The sequence below is a fragment of the Oncorhynchus nerka genome, linkage group LG5 (assembly GCF_034236695.1).
Source record: "Oncorhynchus nerka isolate Pitt River linkage group LG5, Oner_Uvic_2.0, whole genome shotgun sequence".
Lineage (NCBI taxonomy): Eukaryota > Metazoa > Chordata > Actinopteri > Salmoniformes > Salmonidae > Oncorhynchus > Oncorhynchus nerka.
This window is the reverse complement of record NC_088400.1, coordinates 14133701-14159795: the sequence shown is the minus strand read 5'-3', so window position 1 is coordinate 14159795 and position 26095 is coordinate 14133701. Positions and strand designations below refer to the sequence as shown.

Below are 26095 nucleotides of genomic sequence, written 5' to 3'. Positions count from 1 at the left end.
CTATAATTGTATTTCCTCCTCCCTTCTTTCTCCCCCTTCATCTCGTATATAATGCCCTACCCCATCCCTCCTCCCTTCATCCTTCTTTCTTCCCCCTTCATCTCGTATATAATGCCCTACCCCATCCCTCCTCCCTTCATCCTTCTTTCTTCCCACTTCATCTCGTATATAATGCCCTACCCCATCCCTCCTCCCTTCATCCTTCTTTCTTCCCCCTTCATCTCGTATATAATGCCCTATCCCCCATCCCTCCTCCCTTCATCCTTCTTTCCCCATCCCCCCCTCTCCCTACTCTCCCTCTCCGTCCATCCTCTCTCCTCTCAGGTGAATGATTGAGAATCAGAGCGATCTCCATGCTGTGAGACCCCACCCCATGCTCCTCCCTCCTCTCAGGGGATGGCCAAGGTCCAGGATGGACACACAAACACATGTGACAGGTACACTACACTTCCTCCCTATGTAGGGCACACAAACACATTATTTCTCTCTACATGGAGTACTTGACTTACACCCTACATAGGACATTTACTACCCCATATATACCCTACATAGGACATTTACTACCCCATATACACCCTACATAGGACATTTCATACTTCATATACACCCTACAAAGGACATTTACTACCCCATATATACCCTACATAGGACATTTCCTACCCCATATACACCCTACATAGGACATTTACTACCCCATATACACCCTACATAGGACATTTACTACCCCATATGCACCCTACATAGGACATTTCATACTTCATATACACCCTACATAGGACATTTACTACCCCATATATACCCTACATAGGACATTTACTACCCCATATATACCCTACATAGGACATTTCATACTTCATATACACCCTACATAGGACATTTACTACCCCATATATACCGTACATAGCACATTTCTTACCCCATATACACCCTACATAGGACATTTCCTACCCCATATACACCCTACATAGGACATTTACTACCCCATATACACCCTACATAGGACATCTCATACTTCATATACACCCTACATAGGACATTTACTACCCCATATATACCCTACATAGGACATTTCTTACCCCATATACACCCTACATAGGACATTTACTACCCCATATATACCCTACATAGGACATTTACTACCCCATATACACCCTACATAGGACATTTACTACCCCATATACACCCTACATAGGACATTTACTACCCCATATACACCCTACATAGGACATTTACTACCCCATATACACCCTACATAGGACATTTACTACCCCATATACACCCTACATAGGACATTTACTACCCCGTATACACCCTACATAGGACATTTACTACCCCATATACACCCTACATAGGACATTTACTACCCCGTATACACCCTACATAGGACATTTACTACCCCATATACACCCTACATAGGACATTTACTACCCCATATACACCCTACATAGGACATTTACTACCACGTATACACCCTACATTGGACATTTACTACCCCATATATACCCTACATAGGACATTTCATACTTCATATACACCCTACATAGGACATTTACTACCCCATATATACCGTACATAGCACATTTCTTACCCCATATACACCCTACATAGGACATTTCCTACCCCATATACACCCTACATAGGACATTTCCTACCCCATATACACCCTACATAGGACATTTCCTACCCCATATACACCCTACATAAGGAACATAATGAGTCACAGACACATGCACACTTTTTTATTTATTTTTGCATCTAAACGTGTGTGTGTGTGTGTGTGTGTGTGTGTGTGTGTGTTCCCGGTGCAGCCCTGCGATGTTAGAAGAGAGCCAGGATGGTATGGACAGTGGTAGCCTGACTCCTGGCCCAGCTTCAGCTCGACAGGTCTGCATTCAGCGCCACCCCAGCCAAGGCTTCGGATTCATAGCAGGCAGCCAGAGACCAGTCATCGTGCGCTCTGTCTCTGCAGGTAGGCAGGGATCTGTGTGTGTGTGTGAGCGAGACCGATAGAGTGAGAGATAGATGGAGAGACGATGTGAGTGTTTTCAGTTTGATGTCTACTACTGTATGTCCGTCTGTTACACATAGACTAAGTGTCCCTCTGTGTGTGTGTGTGTGTGTGTGTGTGTGTGTGTGTGTGTGTGTGTGTGTGTGTGTGTGTGTGTGCGTGCGTGCGTGCGTGCGTGCGTGCGTGCGTGCGTGCGTGCGTGCGTGCGTGCGTGCGTGCGTGCGTGTGTGTGTGTGCGTGCTGTCCCAGACGGCCCGTCCATCGGCAAGCTTCTCCCTGGAGACCAGATCCTGGCCATCAATGAGGAGGTGGTGAGCGAGGCTTCCCGGGAGAGAGTCATAGACCTTGTAAGGTAACATCCTTTATATCACCACAGAGGAGGGTGGATGGAGGGGGAGGATGGGGGAGGTCGAGGGGGTTGGTTTGGCGAGGACGGTAGAGCGAGGGGTTGGGGGGGTAAGGAATGAGTGGAAGAGAAGAATCCAATGCTATGTGTCTCTAGGTTGTTGTTCATCTATAACCTACACCTGATGTGAGTCTATGACCTACACCTGATGTGAGTCTATAACCTACACCTGATGTGAGTCTATGACCTGCACCTGATGTGAGTCTAGAACCTACACCTGATGTGAGTCTAGGACCTACACCTGATGGGAGTCTATGACCTACACCTGATGTGAGTCTAGGACCTACACCTGATGTGAATCTGTAAACAACACCTGATGTGAGTCTATAACCTACACCTGATGTGAGTCTAGAACCTACACCTGATGTGAGTCTATAACCTACACCTGATGTGGGTCTAGGACCTACACCTGATGTGAGTCTAGAACCTACACCTGATGTGAGTCTATGACCTACACCTGATGTGAGTCTATAACCTACACCCGATGTGAGTCTATAACCTACACCTGATGTGGGTTTAGGACCTACACCCGATGTGAGTCTAGAACCTACACTTGATGTGAGTCTAGGACCTACACCTGATGTAAGTATAGAACCTACACCTGATGTGAGTCTATGACCTACACCTGATGTGAGTCTATAACCTACGCCTGATGTGAGTCTATAACCTACACCTGATGTGGGTCTAGGACCTACACCTGATGTGAGTCTAGAACCTACACCTGATGTGAGTCTATAAACTACTCCTGATGTGGGTTTAGGACCTACACCTGATGTGAGTCTAGAACCTAAACATGATGTGAGTCTATAACCTACACCCGATGTGAGTCTATAACCTACACCTGATGTGAGTCTAGAACCTACACCTGATGTGAGTCTATGACCTACACCTGATGTGAGTCTATAACCTACACCTGATGTGAGTCTATAACCTACACCTGATGTGGGTCTAGGACCTACACCTGATGTGAGTCTAGAACCTACACCTGATGTGAGTCTATGACCTACACCTGATGTGAGTCTATAACCTACACCCGATGTGAGTCTATAACCTATACCTGATGTGGGTTTAGGACCTACACCCGATGTGAGTCTAGAACCTACACCTGATGTGAGTCTAGGACCTACACCTGATGTAAGTCTAGAACCTACACCTGATGTGAGTCTATGACCTACACCTGATGTGAGTCTATAACCTACACCTGATGTGAGTCTATAACCTACACCTGATGTGGGTCTAAGACCTACATCTGATGTGAGTCTATAACCTACACCCAATGTGAGTCTATAACCTACACCTGATGTGGGTTTAGGACCTACACCTGATGTGAGTCTAGAACCTACACCTGATGTGAGTCTAGGACCTACACCTGATGTGAGTCTAGAACCTACACCTGATGTGAGTCTAGGACCTACACCTGATGTGAGTCTATAACCTACACCTGATGTGAGTCTATAACCTACACCTGATGTGAGTCTAGGACCTACACCTGATGTGAGTCTATAACCTACACCTGATGTGAGTCTAGAACGTACACCTGATGTGAGTCTATGACCTACACCTGATGTGAGTCTATAACCTACACCTGATGTGAGTATAGGACCTACACCTGATGTGAGTCTAGAACCTACACCTGATGTGAGTCTAGGACCGCCACCTGATATGAGTCTAGGACCTACACCTGATGTGAGTCTAGAACCTACACCTGATGTGAATCTAGAACCTACACCTGATGTGAATCTAGAACATACACCTGATGTGAGTCTAGGACTTACACCTGATGTGGGTCTAGGACCTACACCTGATGTGAGTATAGGACCTACAACTGATGTGAGTCTAGGACCTACACCTGATGTGAGTCTAGAACCTACACCTGATGTGAGTCTAGGACCGCCACCTGATGTGAGTCTAGAACCTACACCTGATGTGAGTCTATAACCTACACCTGATGTGGGTCTAGGACCTACACCTGATGTGAGTCTAGAACCTACACCTGATGTGAGTCTATGACCTACACCTGATGTGAGTCTATAACCTACACCCGATGTGAGTCTATAACCTACACCTGATGTGGGTTTAGGACCTACACCCGATGTGAGTCTAGAACCTACACCTGATGTGAGTCTAGGACCTACACCTGATGTAAGTATAGAACCTACACCTGATGTGAGTCTATGACCTACACCTGATGTGAGTCTATAACCTACGCCTGATGTGAGTCTATAACCTACACCTGATGTGGGTCTAGGACCTACACCTGATGTGAGTCTAGAACCTACACCTGATGTGAGTCTATAAACTACTCCTGATGTGGGTTTAGGACCTACACCTGATGTGAGTCTAGAACCTAAACATGATGTGAGTCTATAACCTACACCCGATGTGAGTCTATAACCTACACCTGATGTGAGTCTAGAACCTACACCTGATGTGAGTCTATGACCTACACCTGATGTGAGTCTATAACCTACACCTGATGTGAGTCTATAACCTACACCTGATGTGGGTCTAGGACCTACACCTGATGTGAGTCTAGAACCTACACCTGATGTGAGTCTATGACCTACACCTGATGTGAGTCTATAACCTACACCCGATGTGAGTCTATAACCTATACCTGATGTGGGTTTAGGACCTACACCCGATGTGAGTCTAGAACCTACACCTGATGTGAGTCTAGGACCTACACCTGATGTAAGTCTAGAACCTACACCTGATGTGAGTCTATGACCTACACCTGATGTGAGTCTATAACCTACACCTGATGTGAGTCTATAACCTACACCTGATGTGAGTCTAGAACCTACACCTGATGTGAGTCTATGACCTACACCTGATGTGAGTCTATAACCTACACCTGATGTGAGTATAGGACCTACACCTGATGTGAGTCTAGAACCTACACCTGATGTGAGTCTAGGACCGCCACCTGATATGAGTCTAGGACCTACACCTGATGTGAGTCTAGAACCTACACCTGATGTGAATCTAGAACCTACACCTGATGTGAGTCTAGAACATACACCTGATGTGAGTCTAGGACTTACACCTGATGTGGGTCTAGGACCTACACCTGATGTGAGTATAGGACCTACAACTGATGTGAGTCTAGGACCTACACCTGATGTGAGTCTAGAACCTACACCTGATGTGAGTCTAGGACCGCCACCTGATGTGAGTCTAGAACCTACACCTGATGTGAGTCTAGAACCTACACCTGATGTAAGCCTAGAACCTACACCTGATGTGAGTCTAAGACTTACACCTGATGTGGGTCTAGAACCTACACCTGATGTCAGTCTAGAACCTACACCTGATGTAAGTCTAGAACCTACACCTGATGTGAGTCTAGGACTTACACCTGATGTGGGTCTAGGACCTACACCTGATGTGAGTCTGTAACCTACACCTGATGTGAGTCTAAGACCTACACCTGATGTGAGTCTAGGACCTACACCTGATGTGGGTCTAGGACCTACACCTGATGTGAGTCTGTAACCTACACCTGATGTGAGTCTAGAACCTACACCTGATGTGAGTCTAGGACCTACACCTGATGTGAGTCTATAACCTACACCTGACTGTAACTACACCTGATGTGAGTCTAGGACCTACACCTGATGTGAGTCTAGGACCTACACCTGATGTGAGTCTGTAACCTACACCTGATGTGAGTCTGTAACCTACACCTGATGTGAGTCTGTAACCTACACCTGATGTGAGTCTAGAACCTACACCTGATGTGAGTCTAGGACCTACACCTGATGTGAGTCTGTAACCTACACCTGATGTGAGTCTAAGACCTACACCTGATGTGAGTCTAGGACCTACACCTGATGTGAGTCTAGGACCTACACCTGATGTGAGTCTGTAACCTACACCTGATGTGAGTCTGTAACCTACACCTGATGTGGGTCTAGGACCTACACCTGATGTGAGTCTGTAACCTACACCTGATGTGAGTCTAGGACCTACACCTGATGTGAGTCTGTAACCTACACCTGATGTGAGTCTGTAACCTACACCTGATGTGAGTCTAAGACCTACACCTGATGTGAGTCTAAGACAGGACGACGCTTTGGAGGAAATGTTGTTCTTAGCTCATTCAATGTGTGAACTCACACAACACATTAAGAGCAGAATATTTGCATTAAATGCAGCAGCAGTACAGCGGGAATAGTTCTGTGAGTTTGAAGGCTAAAGTCATGGGGAAATAGTCTGTCTCTAAGCCTCGTGTACCATGGAAACATAATGAGACAGATGAGTCATTGAATCATGGAGAACAGAGAGGAGGTCTTGCAGGTAAAAACACGACTGTTTCTTCCAAAGCCACAGCTCTAGTGTTACCTAACCCACTCCACACTGCTCTCTCCTCTCGTGTCTGCTGCCTGTCCTCTCTATAGATGCTGCAAAGACTCCATAGTTCTCACTGTGCTGCAGCCTCACCAGGTAACAATACACAGCTCCCGCTCAACGTTTCTCTCACCTTCTCCTTGACATTCTCTATCTGTATCTCTTTATCCCTCCATTTCTCCTGTTCTCTCTGCTCTCCCTCTCTCTCTGCCTCCGTCTCTCTCGGCCTCCCTCTATCTCTTCCTCCCTCTCTCTCTGCTCTCCCTCTCTCTCTGCCTCCGTCTCTCTCTGCCTCCCTCTCTCTCTGCCTCCCTCTCTCTCTGCCTCCGTCTCTCTGCCTCCCTCTCTCTCTTCCTCCCTCTCTCTCTGCTCTCCCTCTCTCTCTGCCTCCATCTCTCTCTGCTCTGCTCTCCCTCTCTCTCTGCCTCCCTCTCTCTCCCTCTCTCTCTCTGCCTCCCTCTCTCTCTGCCCCCTCTCTCTGCCTCCCTCACTCTCTGCCCCCTCTCTCTCCCTCTCTCAGCCTCCCTCTCTGCCCCCTTTCTCTCTCCCTCTCTCTCTGCCCCCTCTCTCTGCTCTCCCTCTCTCTCTGCCTCCCTCTCTCACTGCTCTCCATCTCTCTCTGCCTCCCTCTCTTTCTCTGCCTCCCACTCTCTCTCTGCCCCATCACTCTCTGACTCCCTCACTCTCTGCCCCCTCTCTCTCCCTCTCTCTGCCTCCCTCTGTCTCTGCCCCCTCTCTCTCCCTCTCTCAGCCTCCCCTCTCTCTGCCCCCTTTCTCTCTCCCTCTCTCTCTGCCCCCTCTCTCTGCCCCCTCTCTCTGCTCTCCATCTCTCTCTCTGCCTCCCTCACTCTCTCTGCCTCCCTCTCTTTCTCTGCCTCCCACACTCTCTCTGCCTCGCTCTTATTCTCTCTCTCACTCATTCTCTCATTCTCTCTCTCCGTCATTCTCTCTTTCCCTCATTCTCTCTAACCTCATTCTCTCTCTCCTCTCACTCTCTCATTATCTCTCATTATCTCTCTCTCTCATTCTCTCTCCCTCATTCTCTCTCTCCATCATTATCTCTTTCCCACATGATCTCTTTCCTTCATTCTCCTTCATTCTCTCCCTCCCTATTTTTTACTGTGTGTCGTGTGGTTGTCAGTAAGTACTCTTTAAACACACTAAAAACAAATGGTTCTATACAGTGCCAAATAGGTGGTATTTGGCTTGTGACCATAGCTGAACCCTTTTTGGTGCTGTATGAAAAGTATATTTTTAAGGTTCTAGGTTCTACATGGTTCAAGGTTCTACATGGAACCTGTATGGTGCTATAAATCAAATCAAATTGTATTTGTCACATGCGCTGAATACAACAAGTGTAGACCTTACCATGAAATGCTTACTTACGAGCCCTTAACTTCTTGCGTCGAGCCATCCCGGATCCGGGATCGTGACTACAGCCTCAAGCCCATTACCATAACGCAACGTTAACTATTCATGAAAATCGCAAATGAAATGAAATCAATATGCTAGCTCTCAAGCTTAGCCTTTTGTTAACAACACTGTCATCTCAGATTTTCAAAATATGCTTCTCAACCATAGCAAAACAAGCATTTGTGTAACAGTATTGATAGCTAGCGTAGCATTTAGCGTAGCATTTAGCGTTAGCATTCAGCAGGCAACATTTTCACAAAAACCAGAAAAGCATTCAAATAAAATAATTTACCTTTGAAGAACTTCGGATGTTTTCAATGAGGAGACTCTCAGTTAGATAGCAAATGTTCAGTTTTTCCTGGAAGATTATTTGTTTAGGACAAATCGCTCCGTTTTCTGCGTCACGTTTAGCTACGAAAAAAACTTGTATCCAGGATTGTGTAAATCTATCCGCAAGCCCATTAGCATAACACAACGTTAACTATTCATGAAAATCGCAAATTAAATGAAATCAATATGCTCGCTCTCAAGCTTAGCCTTTTGTTAACAACACTGTCATCTCAGATTTAAAAAAATATGCTTCTCAACCATAGCAAAACAAGCATTTGTGTAACAGTATTGATAGCTATTGATAGCTAGCGTAGCATTTAGCGTTAGCATTCAGCAAGCAACATTTTCACAAAAACCAGAAAAGCATTCAAATAAAATCATTTACCTTTGAAAAACTTCGGATGTTTTCAATGAGGAGACTCTCAGTTAGATAGCAAATGTTCAGTTTTTCCTGAGAGATTATTTGTTTAGGACAAATCGCTCCGTTTTCTGCGTCACGTTTAGCTACAAAAAAAACCTGTATCCATGATTGTGTAAATCTATCCGCAAGCTCATTAGCATAATGCAACGTTAACTATTCATGAAAATCGCAAATGAAATGAAATAAATCTATTTGCTCTCAAGCTTAACCTTTTGTTAACAGCACTGTCATCTCAGATTTTCAAAATATGCTTCTCAACCATAGCAAAACAAGCATTTGTGTAACAGTATTGATAGCCTAGCATAGGATTATGCCTGGCATTCAGCATGCAACATTTTCACAAAAACCAGAAAAGCATTCAAATAAAATCATTTACCTTTGAAGAACTTCAGATGTTTTCAATGAGGAGACTCTCAGTTAGATAGCAAATGTTCAGTTTTTACAAAAATATTATTTGTGTTGACAAATCGCTCCGTTTTCTTCATCACGTTTGGGTAAGAAAAAAAACGGAAAATTAAGTCATTAAACGCGAACTTTTTCCAAATTAACTCCATAATATCGACAGAAACATGGCAAACGATGTTTAGAATCAATCCTCAAGGTGTTTTTCACATATCTATCGATGATAAATCCTTTGTGGCAGTTGACTTTCTCTTCTGAAGAAATGGAACGCGCATGGACCTAGAGATTACGCAATAATTTCAACACTGGACACCGGGCGGACACCTGGTAAATGTAGTCTCTTATGGTCAATCTTCCAATGATATGCCTACAAATACGTCACAATGCTGCAGACACCTTGGAGAAACGACAGAAAGGGCAGGCTCATTCCTGGCGCATTCACAGCCATATAAGGAGACATTGGAACACAGCGCCTTCAGAATCTGGGGCATTTCCTGTATGAAACTTCATCTTGGTTTCGCCTGTAGCATTAGTTCTGGGGCACTCACAGATAATATCTTTGCAGTATTGGAAACGTCAGAGTTTTTTCTTTCTAAAGCTGTCAATTACATGCATAGTCGAGCATCTTTTCGTGACAAAATATCTTGTTTAAAACGGGAACGTTTTTTATCCAAAAATTAAAAGAGCGCCCCTATCTCGAAGAAGTTAATCAACAGTGCAGTTCAAGAAGAGTTAAGAAAATATTTACCAAATAAACTAAAGTAAAAAAATATAGTATAAAATACAGTAAAATAACAATAACAAGGCTATATACAGGAGGTACCGGTACCGAGTCAGTGTGGAGGCTATATACAGGAGGTACCGGTACCAAGTCAGTGTGTAGAGGTACAGATCATTTGTACATGTAGGTAATTTGTAGGGACCGGTGAAGTGACTATGCATAGATAATAAACAGTGAGTAGCAACAGTGTACAAAATAAATGGAGGGGGGTCAATGTAAATAGTCCGGTGGCCATTTAATTAAAGAACCCTTAATAAAGAACCATTAAAAACCCTTTTACAACCCTTTTCGTGGTTCTTTATACAACCTTTATAGAAACGCTCTACACTGAGTGCACAAAACATTAGGAACGTCTTCCTAATATTGAGGTGCAACCCCCTTTTTCCCTCAGAACAGCCTCAATTTGTCAGGCCATGGACTCTAGAAGGATGTCAAAAGTGTTCCACAGGGATGATGGCCCATGTTGACTCCAATGCTTCCCACAGTTGTGTGAAGTAGGCACACCCCCAAATATTCAAATGAGCCGCTGCTCATACATTCATTGGTGGAAGGGTACCGAATTGTCATACTTTAGTGAAAGTAAAGATACCTTAATAGAAAATTACTCAAGTAAAAGTGAAAGTCGCCCAGTAAAATACTACTTGAGTAAAAGCATAAAAGTATTTGGTTTTACATATACTTAAGTATCAAAAGTAAAAGTATAAATCATTTCAAATGTCTTCTATTAAGCAAACCAGATGGCACCATTTTCTTGTTTTTGTTATTTACGGATAGCCAGAGTCACACTCAAACACTCAGACATCATTTACAAACAAAGCATTTGTGTGTAGTGAGTCCACCAGATCAGAGGCAGAGAGATGACCAGTGTCATGACGTTGGCCTTGGGGTAGGTTTATGACATTTTACATTTACATTTAAGTCATTTAGCAGACGCTCTTATCCAGAGCGACTTACAAATTGGTGCATTCACCTTATGACCTCCAGTGGAACAGTAGTGCATCTAAATCTTTTCAGGGGGAGGGGGGGTGAGAGGGATTACTTTATCCTATCCTAGGTATTCCTTAAAGAGGTGGGGTTTCAGGTGTCTCCGGAAGGTGGTGATTGACTCCGCTGTCCTGGCGTCGTGAGGGAGTTTGTTCCACCATTGGGGGGCCAGAGCAGCGAACAGTTTTGACTGGGCTGAGCGGGAACTGTACTTCCTCAGTGGTAGGGAGGCGAGCAGGCCAGAGGTGGATGAACGCAGTGCCCTTGTTTGGGTGTAGGGCCTGATCAGAGCCTGGAGGTACTGAGGTGCCGTTCCCTCACAGCTCCGTAGGCAAGCACCATGGTCTTGTAGCGGATGCAGCTTCAACTGGAAGCCAGTGGAGGGAGCGGATGACGTGAGAGAACTTGGGAAGGTTGAACACCAGACGGGCTGCGGCGTTCTGGATGAGTTGTAGGGGTTTAATGGCACAGGCAGGAGCCCAGCCAACAGCGAGTTGCAGTAATCCAGACGGGAGATGACAAGTGCCTGGATTAGGACCTGCGCCGCTTCCTGTGTGAGGCAGGGTCGTACTCTGCGGATGTTGTAGAGCATGAACCTACAGGAACGGGCCACCGCCTTGATGTTAGTTGAGAACGACAGGGTGTTGTCCAGGATCACGCCAAGGTTCTTAGCGCTCTGGGAGGAGGACACAATGGAGTTGTCAACCGTGATGGCGAGATCATGGAACGGGCAGTCCTTCCCCGGGAGGAAGAGCAGTTCCGTCTTGCCGAGGTTCAGCTTGAGGTGGTGATCCGTCATCCACACGGATATGTCTGCCAGACATGCAGAGATTTCGCCACCTGGTCATCAGAAGGGGGAAAGGAGAAGATTAATTGTGTGTCGTCTGCATAGCAATGATAGGAGAGACCATGTGAGGTTATGACAGAGCCAAGTGACTTGGTGTATAGCGAGAATAGGAGAGGGCCTAGAACAGAGCCCTGGGGACACCAGTGGTGAGAGCACGTGGTGTGGAGACGGATTCTCGCCACGCCACCTGGTAGGAGCGACCTGTCAGGTAGGACGCAATCCAAGCGTGGGCCGCGCCGGAGATGCCCAACTCGGAGAGGGTGGAGAGGAGGATCTGATGGTTCACAGTATCGAAGGCAGCCGATAGGTCTAGAAGGATGAGAGCAGAGGAGAGAGAGTTAGCTTTTTAGTGCGGGAGCGCCTCCGTGATACAGAGAAGAGCAGTCTCAGTTGAATGACTAGTCTTGAAACCTGACTGATTTGGATCAAGAAGGTCATTCTGGGAGAGATAGCGGGAGAGCTGGCCAAGGACACGTTCAAGAGTTTTGGAGAGAAAAGAAAGAAGGGATACTGGTCTGTAGTTGTTGACATCGGAGGGATCGAGTGTAGGTTTTTTTCAGAAGGGGTGCAACTCTCGCTCTCTTGAAGACGGAAGGGACGTAGCCAGCGGTCAGGGATGAGTTGATGAGCGAGGTGAGGTAAGGGAGGAGGTCTCCGGAAATGGTCTGGAGAAGAGAGGAGGGGATAGGGTCAAGCGGGCAGGTTGTAGGGCGGCCGGCCGTCACAAGACGCGAGATTTCATCTGGAGAGAGGGGAGAAAGAGGTCAGAGCACAGGGTAGGGCAGTGTGAGCAGAACCAGCGGTGTCGTTTGACTTGCAAACGAGGATCGGATGTCGTTGGTTGACGAAGTCATCTGCAGAAGGGAGGAGGGGGGAGGGGGAGGAGGATTCAGGAGGGAGGAGAAGGTTGCAAAGAGCTTCCTAAAAGATGCTTGGAATTTAGAAGAAAGTGGCTTTAGCAGCAGAGAGAGAAGAGGAAAATGTAGAGAGGAGGGAGTGAAAGGATGTCAGGTCCGCAGGGAGGCGAGTTTTCCTCCATTTCCGCTCGGCTGCCCGGAGCCCTGTTCTGTGAGCTCGCAATGAGTCTTGGAGGATAGGGGACATAGAGAGTCAAAGGATGCAGAAAGGGAGGAGAGGAGGGTTGAGGAGGCAGAATCAGGAGATAGGTTGGAGAAGGTTTGAGCAGAGGAAGAGATGATAGGATGGAAGAGGAGAGAGTAGCGGGGAGAGAGAGCGAAGGTTGGGACGGCGCGATACCATCCGAGTAGGGGCAGTGTGGGAAGTGTTGGATGAGAGCAGAAAAAGGATACAAGGTAGTGGTCGGAGACTTGGAGGGAGTTGCAACGAGGTTAGTGGAAGAACAGCATCTAGTAAAGATGAGGTCGAGCGTATTTCCTGCCTTGTGAGTAAAGGTGAGAGGGTGAGGTCAAAAGAGGAGAGGAGTGGAAAGAAGGAGGCAGAGAGGAATGAGTCAAAGGTAGGCGTGGGGAGGTTAAAGTCGCCCAGAACTGTGAGAGGTGAGCCGTCTTTATCAAGGCATCAAGCTCATTGATGAACTCTCCGAGGGAACCTGGAATAAATGATAAGGATGTTAAGCTTGAAAGGGCTGGTAACTGTGACAGCATGGAATTCAAAGGAGGCGATAGACAGATAAGGGGAGAAAGAGAGAATGACCACTTGGGAGAGATGAGATCACCACCCCGCTGACCAGAAGCTCTCGGGTGTGCGAGAACACGTGGGCAGACGAAGAGAGAGCGGTAGGAGTAGCAGTGTTGTCTGTGGTGATCCATGTTTCCGTCAGTGCCAAATCGAGGGACTGGAGGGAGACATAAGATGAACTCTGCCTTGTTGGCCGCAGATCGGCAGTTCCAGAGGCTACCGGAGACCTGGAACTCCACGTGGGTCGTGCGCGCTGGGACCACCAGATTAGGTGGCCGCGGAAGCGTTTGTATGGTCTGTGCAGAGAGGGAGAGAACAGGGATAGACAGACACATAGTTGACAGGCTTACGCTAATGCAAAGGAGATTGGAATGACAAGTGGACTACACGTCACGAGTGTTCAGAGAGTTAAGCTTACGTAGCAAAGAATCTTATTGACTAAAATGATTAAAATGATACAGTACTGCTGAAGTAGGCTAGCTGGCAGAGGCTGCGTTGTTGACTAAGTAGGCTAGTTGGCATTGGCTGCGTTGTTGACACTACACTAATCAAGTCGTTCCGTTGAGTGTAATAGTTTCTACTGTGCTGCATTCGGGGCTAGCTGGCTAGCTAGCAGTGTTGATTACGTTACGTTGCGTTAAAAGAACGACAATAGCTGGCTAACTAACCTAGGAAGTCGCTCTATACACAATTATCTTTGATACAAAGAGGCTGTGTAGCTAGCTATGTAGCTAGCTACGATCAAACAAATCAAGCCGTTGTACTGTAATGAAATGAAATGAAAAATGTGATACTACCTGTGGAGCGAAGCGAAATGCGAATTGTTGAGTGCAGAAGTTCTGTTCAGACGTTGGCTAGCTGTTGGCTAGCTAGCAGAGTCTCCTATGTTAGGGACGACATAAAACTACACACTCTAAACTACACAATTATCTTGGGTTGAAGACAGCAAAGACAACTATGTAGCTAGCTAACACTACACTAATCAAGTCGTTCAGTTGAGTGTAATAGTTGTGCTGCTAATCGGTAGACACTAGCTAACGGTGGACGTTAGCTAGCTGGCTAGCTGCAGGGCAGTGTAGACTGCGTTAGGACGACGAAATACGATAATTACGCAATTATCTATGAAACAAAGACGGCTGTGTAGCTAGCTAAGAAGAAATTGATAAGATTAGACAAATCAAACCGTTGTACTATAATGAAATGTAATGAAATGTAATACTACCTGCGGACCGAGTGCAGATGCGACCGCTCGCTCCAACCCGGAAGTTAAAATTAAATAAATAAAAATACCTCTTCCCCCCTCTTCCCCCCTTTTTCCTCTCTCTAACCTACTGATGTGACATTTGAAAATCCCTTGGTTAACAAAAAGATTCTGGGAACATCAGAAGGTGGGGGGAAATTAACTATATTCTGGTTATCCAGCCAATTGAACATATGCGGTGATACTTAATGAATATGATGTCAGTTCGGTTGTCATCTGAGACATTCTCATCAATGATAGGATGACATAAACTCTACAGTGGAAAGTCTGCACATTGTAGTTATTGGATTCACATGGAATTGTTGTTCAATTTAAATATTTGAATATAAAGTATTGGTGAAGAGATTAAATTTAATTTTAGCTTCCAAATGAGAGATTTGGGTTTCCATAAGGTTAGGGCTCTGCTCAATCAGTGGGCCCGCCCCTGTGAAGAGACATGGGTTATAAAACTTTTCAAACACACCCTTCTCGCTCCACTATATAAAGCCTTGACGAAAATGTAACCTCCTGTTCCAAGTATGTGAGGCCTGCAGCCTCTGTGTTAGAAAGGACTAACATGTCAACTACAGAACTAAGCCAACCTCAGCGTGAGCTTTGGTTGCGAATGGTATGAACTTTGAACTCTTATTCACGACAGAAGTGATACCTCCTAGCCGTTGAGTTAGCAACAGCAGCTGCAAACACAGACTAGGAAAGAACAGACAGAGTATCCCGTCTACCACACAACGACGTTACTACAACACATCCAATTGACCACCAGAGACATTCTTCAAAGGACAAAGGACTCGGTTTGGCAACACGGCCTTCCATCTACCACCAACCTACCGAAGTGCAGCTCAGAGTAAATATTTATTGCATTTTCCTTTTCCAAATGGGCGGTAATTTAGAATGCAAAAGATACTGTATTTACGATAGCACAGCTTCTCTACCTTTGTCCCTTAGTCTTCCCGCTCTTTCACTCAAACCCAGACCCTTTTCTTTTGTGTAACCAGCCATCATATCTGTTCCGCCCCCTAGGGACGTTTTCCTTTATGACGTAATTTATAATCAAGGTATAATTCATTCTGTGTATATGTAATTCTGTGTGATTAATTAGGTATTTCGCAAATAAATAATTGAACCCAATTTTGTATTGCTGATTCAACTTGTTAGCCAGGGTTCGTGAAGAATTCACAACTTTCAGATGAGACTGAATTAAGGTGACGATTAATATTGACTGCTATTGATGTAAAATATTACTAGGTCTTTAAGAGTTTATTCGGAAGATAACAGCTCTATAAATATTATTTTGTGGTGCCCCGAATCTCTAGTTAATTACATTTACATGATTAGGTCAATCAGGTAATATTAATATTTCCTATTAATATTTTATAGAATAGCATGTCATATCACTTAATCCGGCATAGCCAAAGACACGACACCGGGGATGTTCTCTGTTTAGTGAGTCCACCAGATCAGAAGCAGTAGAGATGACTGGGGATGTTCTCTGTTTAGTGAGTCTACCAGATCAGAGGCAGAGGAGATGACTGGGGATGTTCTCTGTTTAGTGAGTCCACCAGATCAGAGGCAGTAGAGATGACTGGGGATGTTCTCTGTTTAGTGAGTCCACCAGATCAGAGGCAGTAGAGATGACTGGGGATGTTCTCTGTTTAGTGAGTCCACCAGATCAGAGGCAGTAGAGATGACCGGGGATGTTCTCTGTTTAGTGAGTCCACCAGATCAGAGGCAGTAGAGATGACCGAGGATGTTCTCTGTTTAGTGAGTCCACCAGATCAGAGGCAGTAGAGATGACTGGGGATGTTCTCTGTTTAGTGAGTCCACCAGATCAGAGGCAGTAGAGATGACTGGGGATGTTCTCTGTTTAGTGAGTCCACCAGATCAGAGGCAGTAGAGATGACTGGGGATGTTCTCTGTTTAGTGAGTCCACCAGATCAGAGGCAGTAGAGATGACTGGGGATGTTCTCTGTTTAGTGAGTCCACCAGATCAGAGGCAGTAGAGATGACCGAGGATGTTCTCTGTTTAGTGAGTCCACCAGATCAGAGGCAGTAGAGATGACTGGGATTGTTCTCTTGATAAGGGTGTGAATTGGACCGTGAATTGAACCTGTCCTGCTAAGCATTCAAAATGTAATGAGTACTTTTGGTTTTCAGGGAAATGTATGGAGTGAGATTATTATCTTTTGGAATGTAGTGAAGTAGAAGTAAAAGTTGTCAAAAATATAAATAGTAAAGTAAAATGCAGATACCCCCCCCCCACCCCCACAAAAAAACATAGGTAATACTTTAAAGTGTTTTTACTGAAGTACTTTTCTCCACTGCGTACATTTAAATTATCACTAAAAGCAGAACTAACCCTTTTTTGAAATGCAAAGAACCATTGGGCTCAAAGGGTTCTTTAGGTCTGTATGGTTCCACATAGAACCATCACCCTTGTGTGCAGTGCTACTCAACAAAATCACCTTTATAGGTTACATGGACACTGCTAGAATGTCTTGCGTCAACAGTCTGTTTCAAAAGCACTGTTTTATGCACAAACACGTATCAGTTATTGTGTTGCCTTTGTAATTACAGACTTACAGGCTCAGCCAGGCATGTAATTAAACATTCATGTAAAACGTCCTCATTATTTAACCATCTAACTACATCTCGTTTTTGCCAAACATAACTAAATGGTTTCAAATGAAAACTTTTCTAATTTGTTTAATTTTATTATTAATTCAATGAATAAACCCTAAATGTCTTATAAGCTATGGAGATGTACTGCGATGTTGTTTCTCCCTCTCATTCCTCTCTTCCAGTGACCTGTTTCTCCCTCTCGTTCCTCTCCTCTCTTCCAGTCACCTGTTTCTCCACCTCGTTCCTCTCCTCTCTTCCAGTCACCTGTTTCTCCAACTCGTTCCTCTCTTCCAGTCACCTGTTTCTTCTCCTCTTTCCTCTCCTCTCTTCCAGTCACCTGTTTCTTCTCCTCGTTCCTCTCCTCTCTTCCAGTCACCTGTTTCTCCTCTTTCCTCTCCTGTCTTCCAGTCATCTGTTTCTCCACCTTTTTCCTCTCTTCCAGTCACCTATTTCTCCCTCTCATTCCTCTCTTCCAGTCACCTGTTTCTCCACCTCTTCCCTCTCTTCCAGTCATCTGTTTCTCCTCCTCTTTTTTCTCTTCCAGTCACCTGTTTCTCTTCCTCTTTCCTCTCTTGCAGTCACCTGTTTCTCCACCTATTTCCTCTCCTCTCTTCCAGTGACCTGTTTCTTCTCCTCTTTCCTCTCCTCTCTTCCAGTCACCTGTTTCTCCTCCTCGTTCCTCTCTTCCAGTCACCTGTTTCTCCTCCTCTTTCCTCTCCTCTCTTCCAGTCACCTGTTTCTCCTCCTCATTCCTCTCCTCTCTTCCAGTCACCTGTTTCTCCTCCTCTTTTCTCTCTTCCAGTCACCTGTTTCTCCTCCTCGTTCCTCTCCTCTCTTCCAGTCACCTGTTTCTCTTCCTCTCCTCTCTTCCAGTCACCTGTTTCTCTTCCTCTCCTCTCTTCCAGTCACCTGTTTCTCTTCCTCTTTCCTCTCTTCCAGTCACCTGTTTCTCCTCCTCGTTCCTCTCTTCCAGTCACCTGTTTCTCCTCCTCTTTCCTCTCCTCTCTTCCAGTCACCTGTTTCTCCTTCTCGTTCCTCTCCTCTCTTCCAGTCACCTGTTTCTCTTCCACCCTTCCAGTCACCTGTTTCTCTTCCTCTTTTCTCTCTTCCAGTCACCTGTTTCTCCACCTCGTTCCTCTCCTCTCTTCCAGTCATCTGTTTCTCCTCCTCTTTTCTCTCTTCCAGTCACCTGTTTCTCTTCCTCTTTCCTCTCTTCCAGTCACCTGTTTCTCCACCTATTTCCTCTCCTCTCTTCCAGTGACCTGTTTCTTCTCCTCTTTCCTCTCCTCTCTTCCAGTCACCTGTTTCTCTTCCTCTTTCCTCTCTTCCAGTCACCTGTTTCTCCTCCTCGTTCCTCTCTTCCAGTCACCTGTTTCTCCTCCTCTTTCCTCTCCTCTCTTCCAGTCACCTGTTTCTTCTCCTCTTTCCTCTCCTCTCTTCCAGTCACCTGTTTCTCTTCCTCTTTCCTCTCTTCCAGTCACCTGTTTCTCCTCCTCGTTCCTCTCTTCCAGTCACCTGTTTCTCCTCCTCTTTCCTCTCCTCTCTTCCAGTCACCTGTTTCTCTTCCTCTCCTCTCTTCCAGTCACCTGTTTCTCCTCCTCTTTTCTCTCTTCCAGTCACCTGTTTCTCCTCCTCGTTCCTCTCCTCTCTTCCAGTCACCTGTTTCTCTTCCTCTCCTCTCTTCCAGTCACCTGTTTCTCTTCCTCTCCTCTCTTCCAGTCACCTGTTTCTCTTCCTCTTTCCTCTCTTCCAGTCACCTGTTTCTCCTCCTCGTTCCTCTCTTCCAGTCACCTGTTTCTCCTCCTCTTTCCTCTCCTCTATTCCAGTCACCTGTTTCTCCTCCTCGTTCCTCTCCTCTCTTCCAGTCACCTGTTTCTCTTCCACTCTTCCAGTCACCTGTTTCTCTTCCTCTTTTCTCTCTTCCAGTCACCTGTTTCTCCACCTCGTTCCTCTCCTCTCTTCCAGTCACCTGTTTCTCTTCCTCTCCTCTCTTCCAGTCACCTGTTTCTCTTCCTCTCCTCTCTTCCAGTCACCTGTTTCTCCTCCTCATTCCTCTCCTCTCTTCCAGTCACTTGTTTCTCCTCCTCTTTCCTCTCTTCCAGTCACCTGTTTCTCCTCTTTCCTCTCCTCTCTTCCAGTCACCTGTTTCTCCACCTCGTTCCTTTCCTCTCTTCCAGTCACCTGTTTCTCCACCTCGTTCCTCTCCTCTCTTCCAGTCACCTGTTTCTCCTCCTCTTTTCTCTCTTCCAGTCACCTGTTTCTCTTCCTCATTCCTCTCCTCTCTTCCAGTCACCTGTTTCTCCCCCTCGTTCCTCTCCTCTCTTCCAGTCACCTGTTTCTCTTCCTCTCCTCTCTTCCAGTCACCTGTTTCTCCTCCTCTTTTCTCTCTTCCAGTCACCTGTTTCTCCTCCTCATTCCTCTCCTCTCTTCCAGTCACCTGTTTCTCTTCCTCTCCTCTCTTCCAGTCACCTGTTTCTCTTCCTCTCCTCTCTTCCAGTCACCCATTTCTCCTCCTCATTCCTCTCCTCCCTTCCAGTCACCTGTTTCTCTTCCTCTCCTCTCTTCCAGTCACCTGTTTCTCCTCTTTCCTCTCCTCTCTTCCCGTCACCTGTTTCTCTTCCTCTCCTCTCTTCCAGTCACCTGTTTCTCCTCCTCTTTCCTCTCTTCCAGTCACCTGTTTCTCCTCCTCTTTCCTCTCCTCTCTTCCAGTCACCTGTTTCTCCTCCTCTTTCCTCTCCTCTCTTCCAGTCACCTGTTTCTCCTCCTCGTTCCTCTCCTCTCTTCCAGTCACCTGTTTCTCTTCCACTCTTCCAGTCACCTGTTTCTCTTCCTCTTTTCTCTCTTCCAGTCACCTGTTTCTCCACCTCGTTCCTCTCCTCTCTTCCAGTCACCTGTTTCTCTTCCTCTCCTCTCTTCCAGTCACCTGTTTCTCCTCCTCATTCCTCTCCTCTCTTCCAGTCACTTGTTTCTCCTCCTCTTTCCTCTCTTCCAGTCACCTGTTTCTCCTCTTTCCTCTCCTCTCTTCCAGTCACCTGTTTCTCCACCTCGTTCCTTTCCTCTCTTCCAGTCACCTGTTTCTCCACCTCGTTCCTCTCCTCTCTTCCAGTCACCTGTTTCTCCTCCTCTTTTCTCTCTTCCAGTCACCTGTTTCTCTTCCTCATTCCTCTCCTCTCTTCCAGTCACCTGTTTCTCCCCCTCGTTCCTCTCCTCTCTTCCAGTCACCTGTTTCTCTTCCTCTCCTCCTTTCCAGTCACCTGTTTCTCCTCCTCTTTTCTCTCTTCCAGTCACCTGTTTCTCCTCCTCATTCCTCTCCTCTCTTCCAGTCACCTGTTTCTCTTCCTCTCCTCTCTTCCAGTCACCTGTTTCTCTTCCTCTCCTCTCTTCCAGTCACCCATTTCTCCTCCTCATTCCTCTCCTCTCTTCCAGTCACCTGTTTCTCTTCCTCTCCTCTCTTCCAGTCACCTGTTTCTCCTCTTTCCTCTCCTCTCTTCCAGGCACCTGTTTCTCTTCCTCTCCTCTCTTCCAGTCACCTGTTTCTCTTCCTCTTTCCTCTCTTCCAGTCACCTGTTTCTCCTCCTCGTTCCTCTCTTCCAGTCACCTGTTTCTCCTCCTCTTTCCTCTCCTCTCTTCCAGTCACCTGTTTCTCCTCCTCGTTCCTCTCCTCTCTTCCAGTCACCTGTTTCTCTTCCACTCTTCCAGTCAGCTGTTTCTCCTCCTCGTTCCTCTCCTCTCTTCCAGTCACCTGTTTCTCTTCCTCTCCTCTCTTCCAGTCACCTGTTTCTCCTCGTTCCTCTCCTCTCTTCCAGTCACCTGTTTCTCCTCTTTCCTCTCCTCTCTTCCAGTCACCTGTTTCTCCACCTCGTTCCTTTCCTCTCTTCCAGTCACCTGTTTCTCCACCTCGTTCCTCTCCTCTCTTCCAGTCACCTGTTTCTCCTCCTCTTTTCTCTCTTCCAGTCACCTGTTTCTCTTCCTCATTCCTCTCCTCTCTTCCAGTCACCTGTTTCTCCCCCTCATTCCTCTCCTCTCTTCCAGTCACCTGTTTCTCTTCCTCTCCTCTCTTCCAGTCACCTGTTTCTCCTCCTCATTCCTCTCCTCTCTTCCAGTCACCTGTTTCTCTTCCTCTCCTCTCTTCCAGTCACCTGTTTCTCTTCCTCTCCTCTCTTCCAGTCATCTGTTTCTCCTCCTCATTCCTCTCCTCTCTTCCAGTCACCTGTTTCTCTTCCTCTCCTCTCTTCCAGTCACCTGTTTCTCTTCCTCTCCTCTCTTCCAGTCACCTGTTTCTCCCCCTCATTCCTCTCCTCTCTTCCAGTCACCTGTTTCTCTTCCTCTCCTCTCTTCCAGTCACCTGTTTCTCCTCCTCATTCCTCTCCTCTCTTCCAGTCACCTGTTTCTCTTCCTCTCCTCTCTTCCAGTCACCTGTTTCTCCTCCTCGTTCCTCTCCTCTCTTCCAGTCACCTTTTTCTCCTCCTCGTTCCTCTCCTCTCTTCCAGTCACCTGTTTCTCTTCCACTCTTCCAGTCACCTGTTTCTCCTCCTCGTTCCTCTCCTCTCTTCCAGTCACCTGTTTCTCTTCCTCTCCTCTCTTCCAGTCACCTGTTTCTCCTCGTTCCTCTCCTCTCTTCCAGTCACCTGTTTCTCCTCTTTCCTCTCCTCTCTTCCAGTCACCTATTTCTCCACCTCGTTCCTTTCCTCTCTTCCAGTCACCTGTTTCTCCACCTCGTTCCTTTCCTCTCTTCCAGTCACCTGTTTCTCTACCTCGTTCCTCTCCTCTCTTCCAGTCACCTGTTTCTCCCCCTCATTCCTCTCCTCTCTTCCAGTCACCTGTTTCTCTTCCTCTCCTCTCTTCCAGTCACCTGTTTCTCCTCCTCATTCCTCTCCTCTCTTCCAGTCACCTGTTTCTCTTCCTCTCCTCTCTTCCAGTCACCTGTTTCTCTTCCTCATTCCTCTCCTCTCTTCCAGTCACCTGTTTCTCCCCCTCATTCCTCTCCTCTCTTCCAGTCACCTGTTTCTCTTCCTCTCCTCTCTTCCAGTCACCTGTTTCTCCTCCTCATTCCTCTCCTCTCTTCCAGTCACCTGTTTCTCTTCCTCTCCTCTCTTCCAGTCACCTGTTTCTCTTCCTCTCCTCTCTTCCAGTCACCTGTTTCTCCTCCTCATTCCTCTCCTCTCTTCCAGTCACCTGTTTCTCTTCCTCTCCTCTCTTCCAGTCACCTGTTTCTCCTCCTCGTTCCTCTCCTCTCTTCCAGTCACCTGTTTCTCTTCCTCTCCTCTCTTCCAGTCACCTGTTTCTCTTCCACTCTTCCAGTCACCTGTTTCTCCTCCTCGTTCCTCTCCTCTCTTCCAGTCACCTGTTTCTCTTCCTCTCCTCTCTTCCAGTCACCTGTTTCTCCTCGTTCCTCTCCTCTCTTCCAGTCACCTGTTTCTCCTTTTCCTCTCCTCTCTTCCAGTCACCTGTTTCTCCACCTCGTTCAGTCACCTGTTTCTCCACCTCGTTCCTTTCCTCTCTTCCAGTCACCTGTTTCTCTACCTCGTTCCTCTCCTCTCTTCCAGTCACCTGTTTCTCCTCCTCTTTTCTCTCTTCCAGTCACCTGTTTCTCTTCCTCATTCCTCTCCTCTCTTCCAGTCACCTGTTTCTCCCCCTCATTCCTCTCCTCTCTTCCAGTCACCTGTTTCTCTTCCTCTCCTCTCTTCCAGTCACCTGTTTCTCCTCCTCATTCCTCTCCTCTCTTCCAGTCACCTGTTTCTCTTCCTCTCCTCTCTTCCAGTCACCTGTTTCTCTTCCTCTCCTCTCTTCCAGTCACCTGTTTCTCCTCCTCATTCCTCTCCTCTCTTCCAGTCACCTGTTTCTCTTCCTCTCCTCTCTTCCAGTCACCTGTTTCTCCTCCTCGTTCCTCTCCTCTCTTCCAGTCACCTGTTTCTCTTCCTCTCCTCTCTTCCAGTCACCTAAGTCAGCCTTCATAAGTGCAGCTAAGAAGGCCCATCTGAGAACTAACCCGCCCAAAGTGCGTTTTTCAGAGCAAGTGTCCTTCAGTGACCCAGACTCAGTAAGTATACTCTTCCTATCTCTCTCTCTCTCCATTTGTGTCTCCGTCTCAGTCGTTCTTGCTTTCTCAGTCTAATTCTCTCTCACACTCTCCATTTTTCTCTAACACAATTTCTCTCACTACTCACTCTTTCTCCACTTCTCTCTAAAAAGTTCTGTATTTATTCTCTCTTTACCCTGGGCCTGTGCCTGTCTCCTGGCTGATTAAACATGGCTGAACATCCTCTTCCTCTTTGGGTAGCTGACTACCTGCACCATACAAAACAGCCTTGGGTCCAACACAGTGCAGCTTTTTGATTATAAATTGTTCTCCTCCAGATCGATGTCCCCTCTCTCTGGTAGAGCACAGGTTGCACCTCTAAGATGTTTGTTAAACATTGGGCACATTTTGAATTCAGCTGCAGCAGCGTTACAGTGTTAGGCTGGCTGAGAGCAGACATGTGAAGTCCCTGCGAGGCTGTGAAGGCCCTCTTCCTACTGCCACGGAGCTCTGAGTAAGTGTCCCAAATGGCACTCTATTCCCTACATAGTGTACTACTTCTGACCAGAGCCCTATGGGCCCTGGTCAATATTAGTGCACTATAATAGGGCCCAGGTCAAAAGTAGTGCACTATATATATAATAGATGACCATTTGGGATGCAGACCTGAGTCCTCTTCTCGAAGCCCAGAGGGGTTGGCTCTACAGGTAAGCCAACGAGTTTACCTCTCACTGTTCCTATTGGCAACTGTTAAGCAATTTATGAATAACACATTAGGCTTAAACCTGTCTAGGACACAGGTTCCGCTAACGGAACCCCCCTAACATTCCGCTGAAAAGGCAGCGCGTGAAATTCAAAAATATTTTTCAGAAATATTTCATTTTCACACATTAACAATACAGCAATGAAAGATAAACATCTTGTTAATCTACCCATCGTGTCCGATTTTTAAATGTTTTACAGCGAAAACACAACATATATTTATGTTAGATCACCACCAAATCCCAAAAAACACACAGCCATTTTTCCCAGCCAAAGATAGAGTCACAAAAGCAGAATTAGAGATAAAATTCATCACTAACCTTTGATAATCTTCATCAGATGACACTCATATGACATCATGTTACACAATACATTTATGTTTTGTTCGATAATATGCATATTTATATCCACAAATCTCGGTTTACATTGGCGCCATGTTCAGAAATGCCTCCAAAATATCCGGTGTAATTACAGAGAGCTACGTCAAATAACAGAAATAGTCATCATAAACTTTGACGAACGATACATGTTTTACATTTAATTAAAGATACACTGGTTCTTAATGCAACCGCTGTGTCAGATTTTTTTTAAACGTTACAAAATAAGCCTACCATGCAATAATCTGAGACGGTGCTCAGACGTATATATATTTCTCCTCCATGTTGGAGTCAACAGAAATACGAAATTAGATCATACATATTCCCTTACCTTTGATGATCTTTCATCAGAATTCAGTGCAAGGAATCTAAGTTCCGCAATAAATTGTTGTTTTGTTCCATAATGTCCATTACTAGTGTCCAAACCTACTTTTGCTAGCAGGTTTAGTTCACATGTCCAAAAGCTGGCACTAGTCCAGGCGAACTCGGACGAAAACTTCAAAAAGTTATATTCCAGGTCGAATAAACTGGTCAAACGAAGTAGAGAATCAATCTTCAGGATGTTATTATCATATATATCCAATAACTTTCCAACCGGAGCATTCATTTTTGTCTACAGAGTAATGGAACCCAAGGCAATATAATGACTACTGCGCGTAACCAGGAACTGGCATTCTGCCAGACCAGTGACTCAAATAGCTGCCATCTGGTCCCACATCACACTAGAGGCTTCATTGCACGTTCTACTGACTGTTGACATCTAGTGGAAGGCGTAGGAAGTGTGAACAGATCCATATCTTATTTGGATGTGAATAGGCGATGAGTTGAAAATCAACCAGCCCCAGAATTTCCACTTCCTGTTTGGAAGTGTGCCTACCCTATGAGTTCTGTTATACTCACAGACATAATTCAAACAGTTTTAGAAACTTCAGAGTGTTTTCTATCCAATAGTAATAATAATATACAGTATATTAGCATCTGAGACAGAGTAGGAGGCAGTTTACTATGGGCACGCAATTCATCCAAAGTGAAAATGCTGCCCCCTACACCCTTTGATTCTGTTAAAGGAAAAGATAACCGGGGAGCTGATGGGAGAGAACTGGGAAGCTAACGGGAGAGATAACCGGGGAGCTGATGGGAGAGAACTGGGAAGCTAACGGGAGAGATAACCAGGGAACTAACAGGAGAGTTACCAGGGAGCTAACGGGAGAGATAACTGGGGAGCTAACGGGTGTCACGAACTTCAAAATGAGCGGACCAAGGCGCAGCGTGAATTGAGTTCCACATCTTTTTAATACAAAGTGAAACTAGAAACAAAACAACAAAACTTACAAAGAATGTGAAGATGTAGTGCCCAAACACACTAACACAAACAATATCCCACAAAGCAGGTGGGAGATTGGGCTCCCTAAATATGATCCCCAATTAGAGGCAACGATTACCAGCTGCCTGTTAC

At 46.0% G+C, this 26095-nt stretch overlaps 1 protein-coding gene across 1 annotated transcript in view; it reads left to right on the top strand.

Moving 5' to 3' along the window:
• Positions 1–330: 330 nt before the first annotated feature.
• The window catches only part of LOC115120320 (FERM and PDZ domain-containing protein 3-like), a 61111-nt gene continuing 35346 nt past the window's right edge, over positions 331–26095 (top strand). Inside the window, exons 1-5 of the mRNA XM_065018393.1 lie at positions 331–437; positions 1809–1969; positions 2258–2360; positions 6818–6863; positions 23417–23521. Coding sequence (XP_064874465.1) covers positions 397–437; positions 1809–1969; positions 2258–2360; positions 6818–6863; positions 23417–23521 — 456 coding nt within the window. The 5' untranslated portion in view covers positions 331–396. The remainder of the gene's footprint in view (positions 438–1808; positions 1970–2257; positions 2361–6817; positions 6864–23416; positions 23522–26095) is intronic.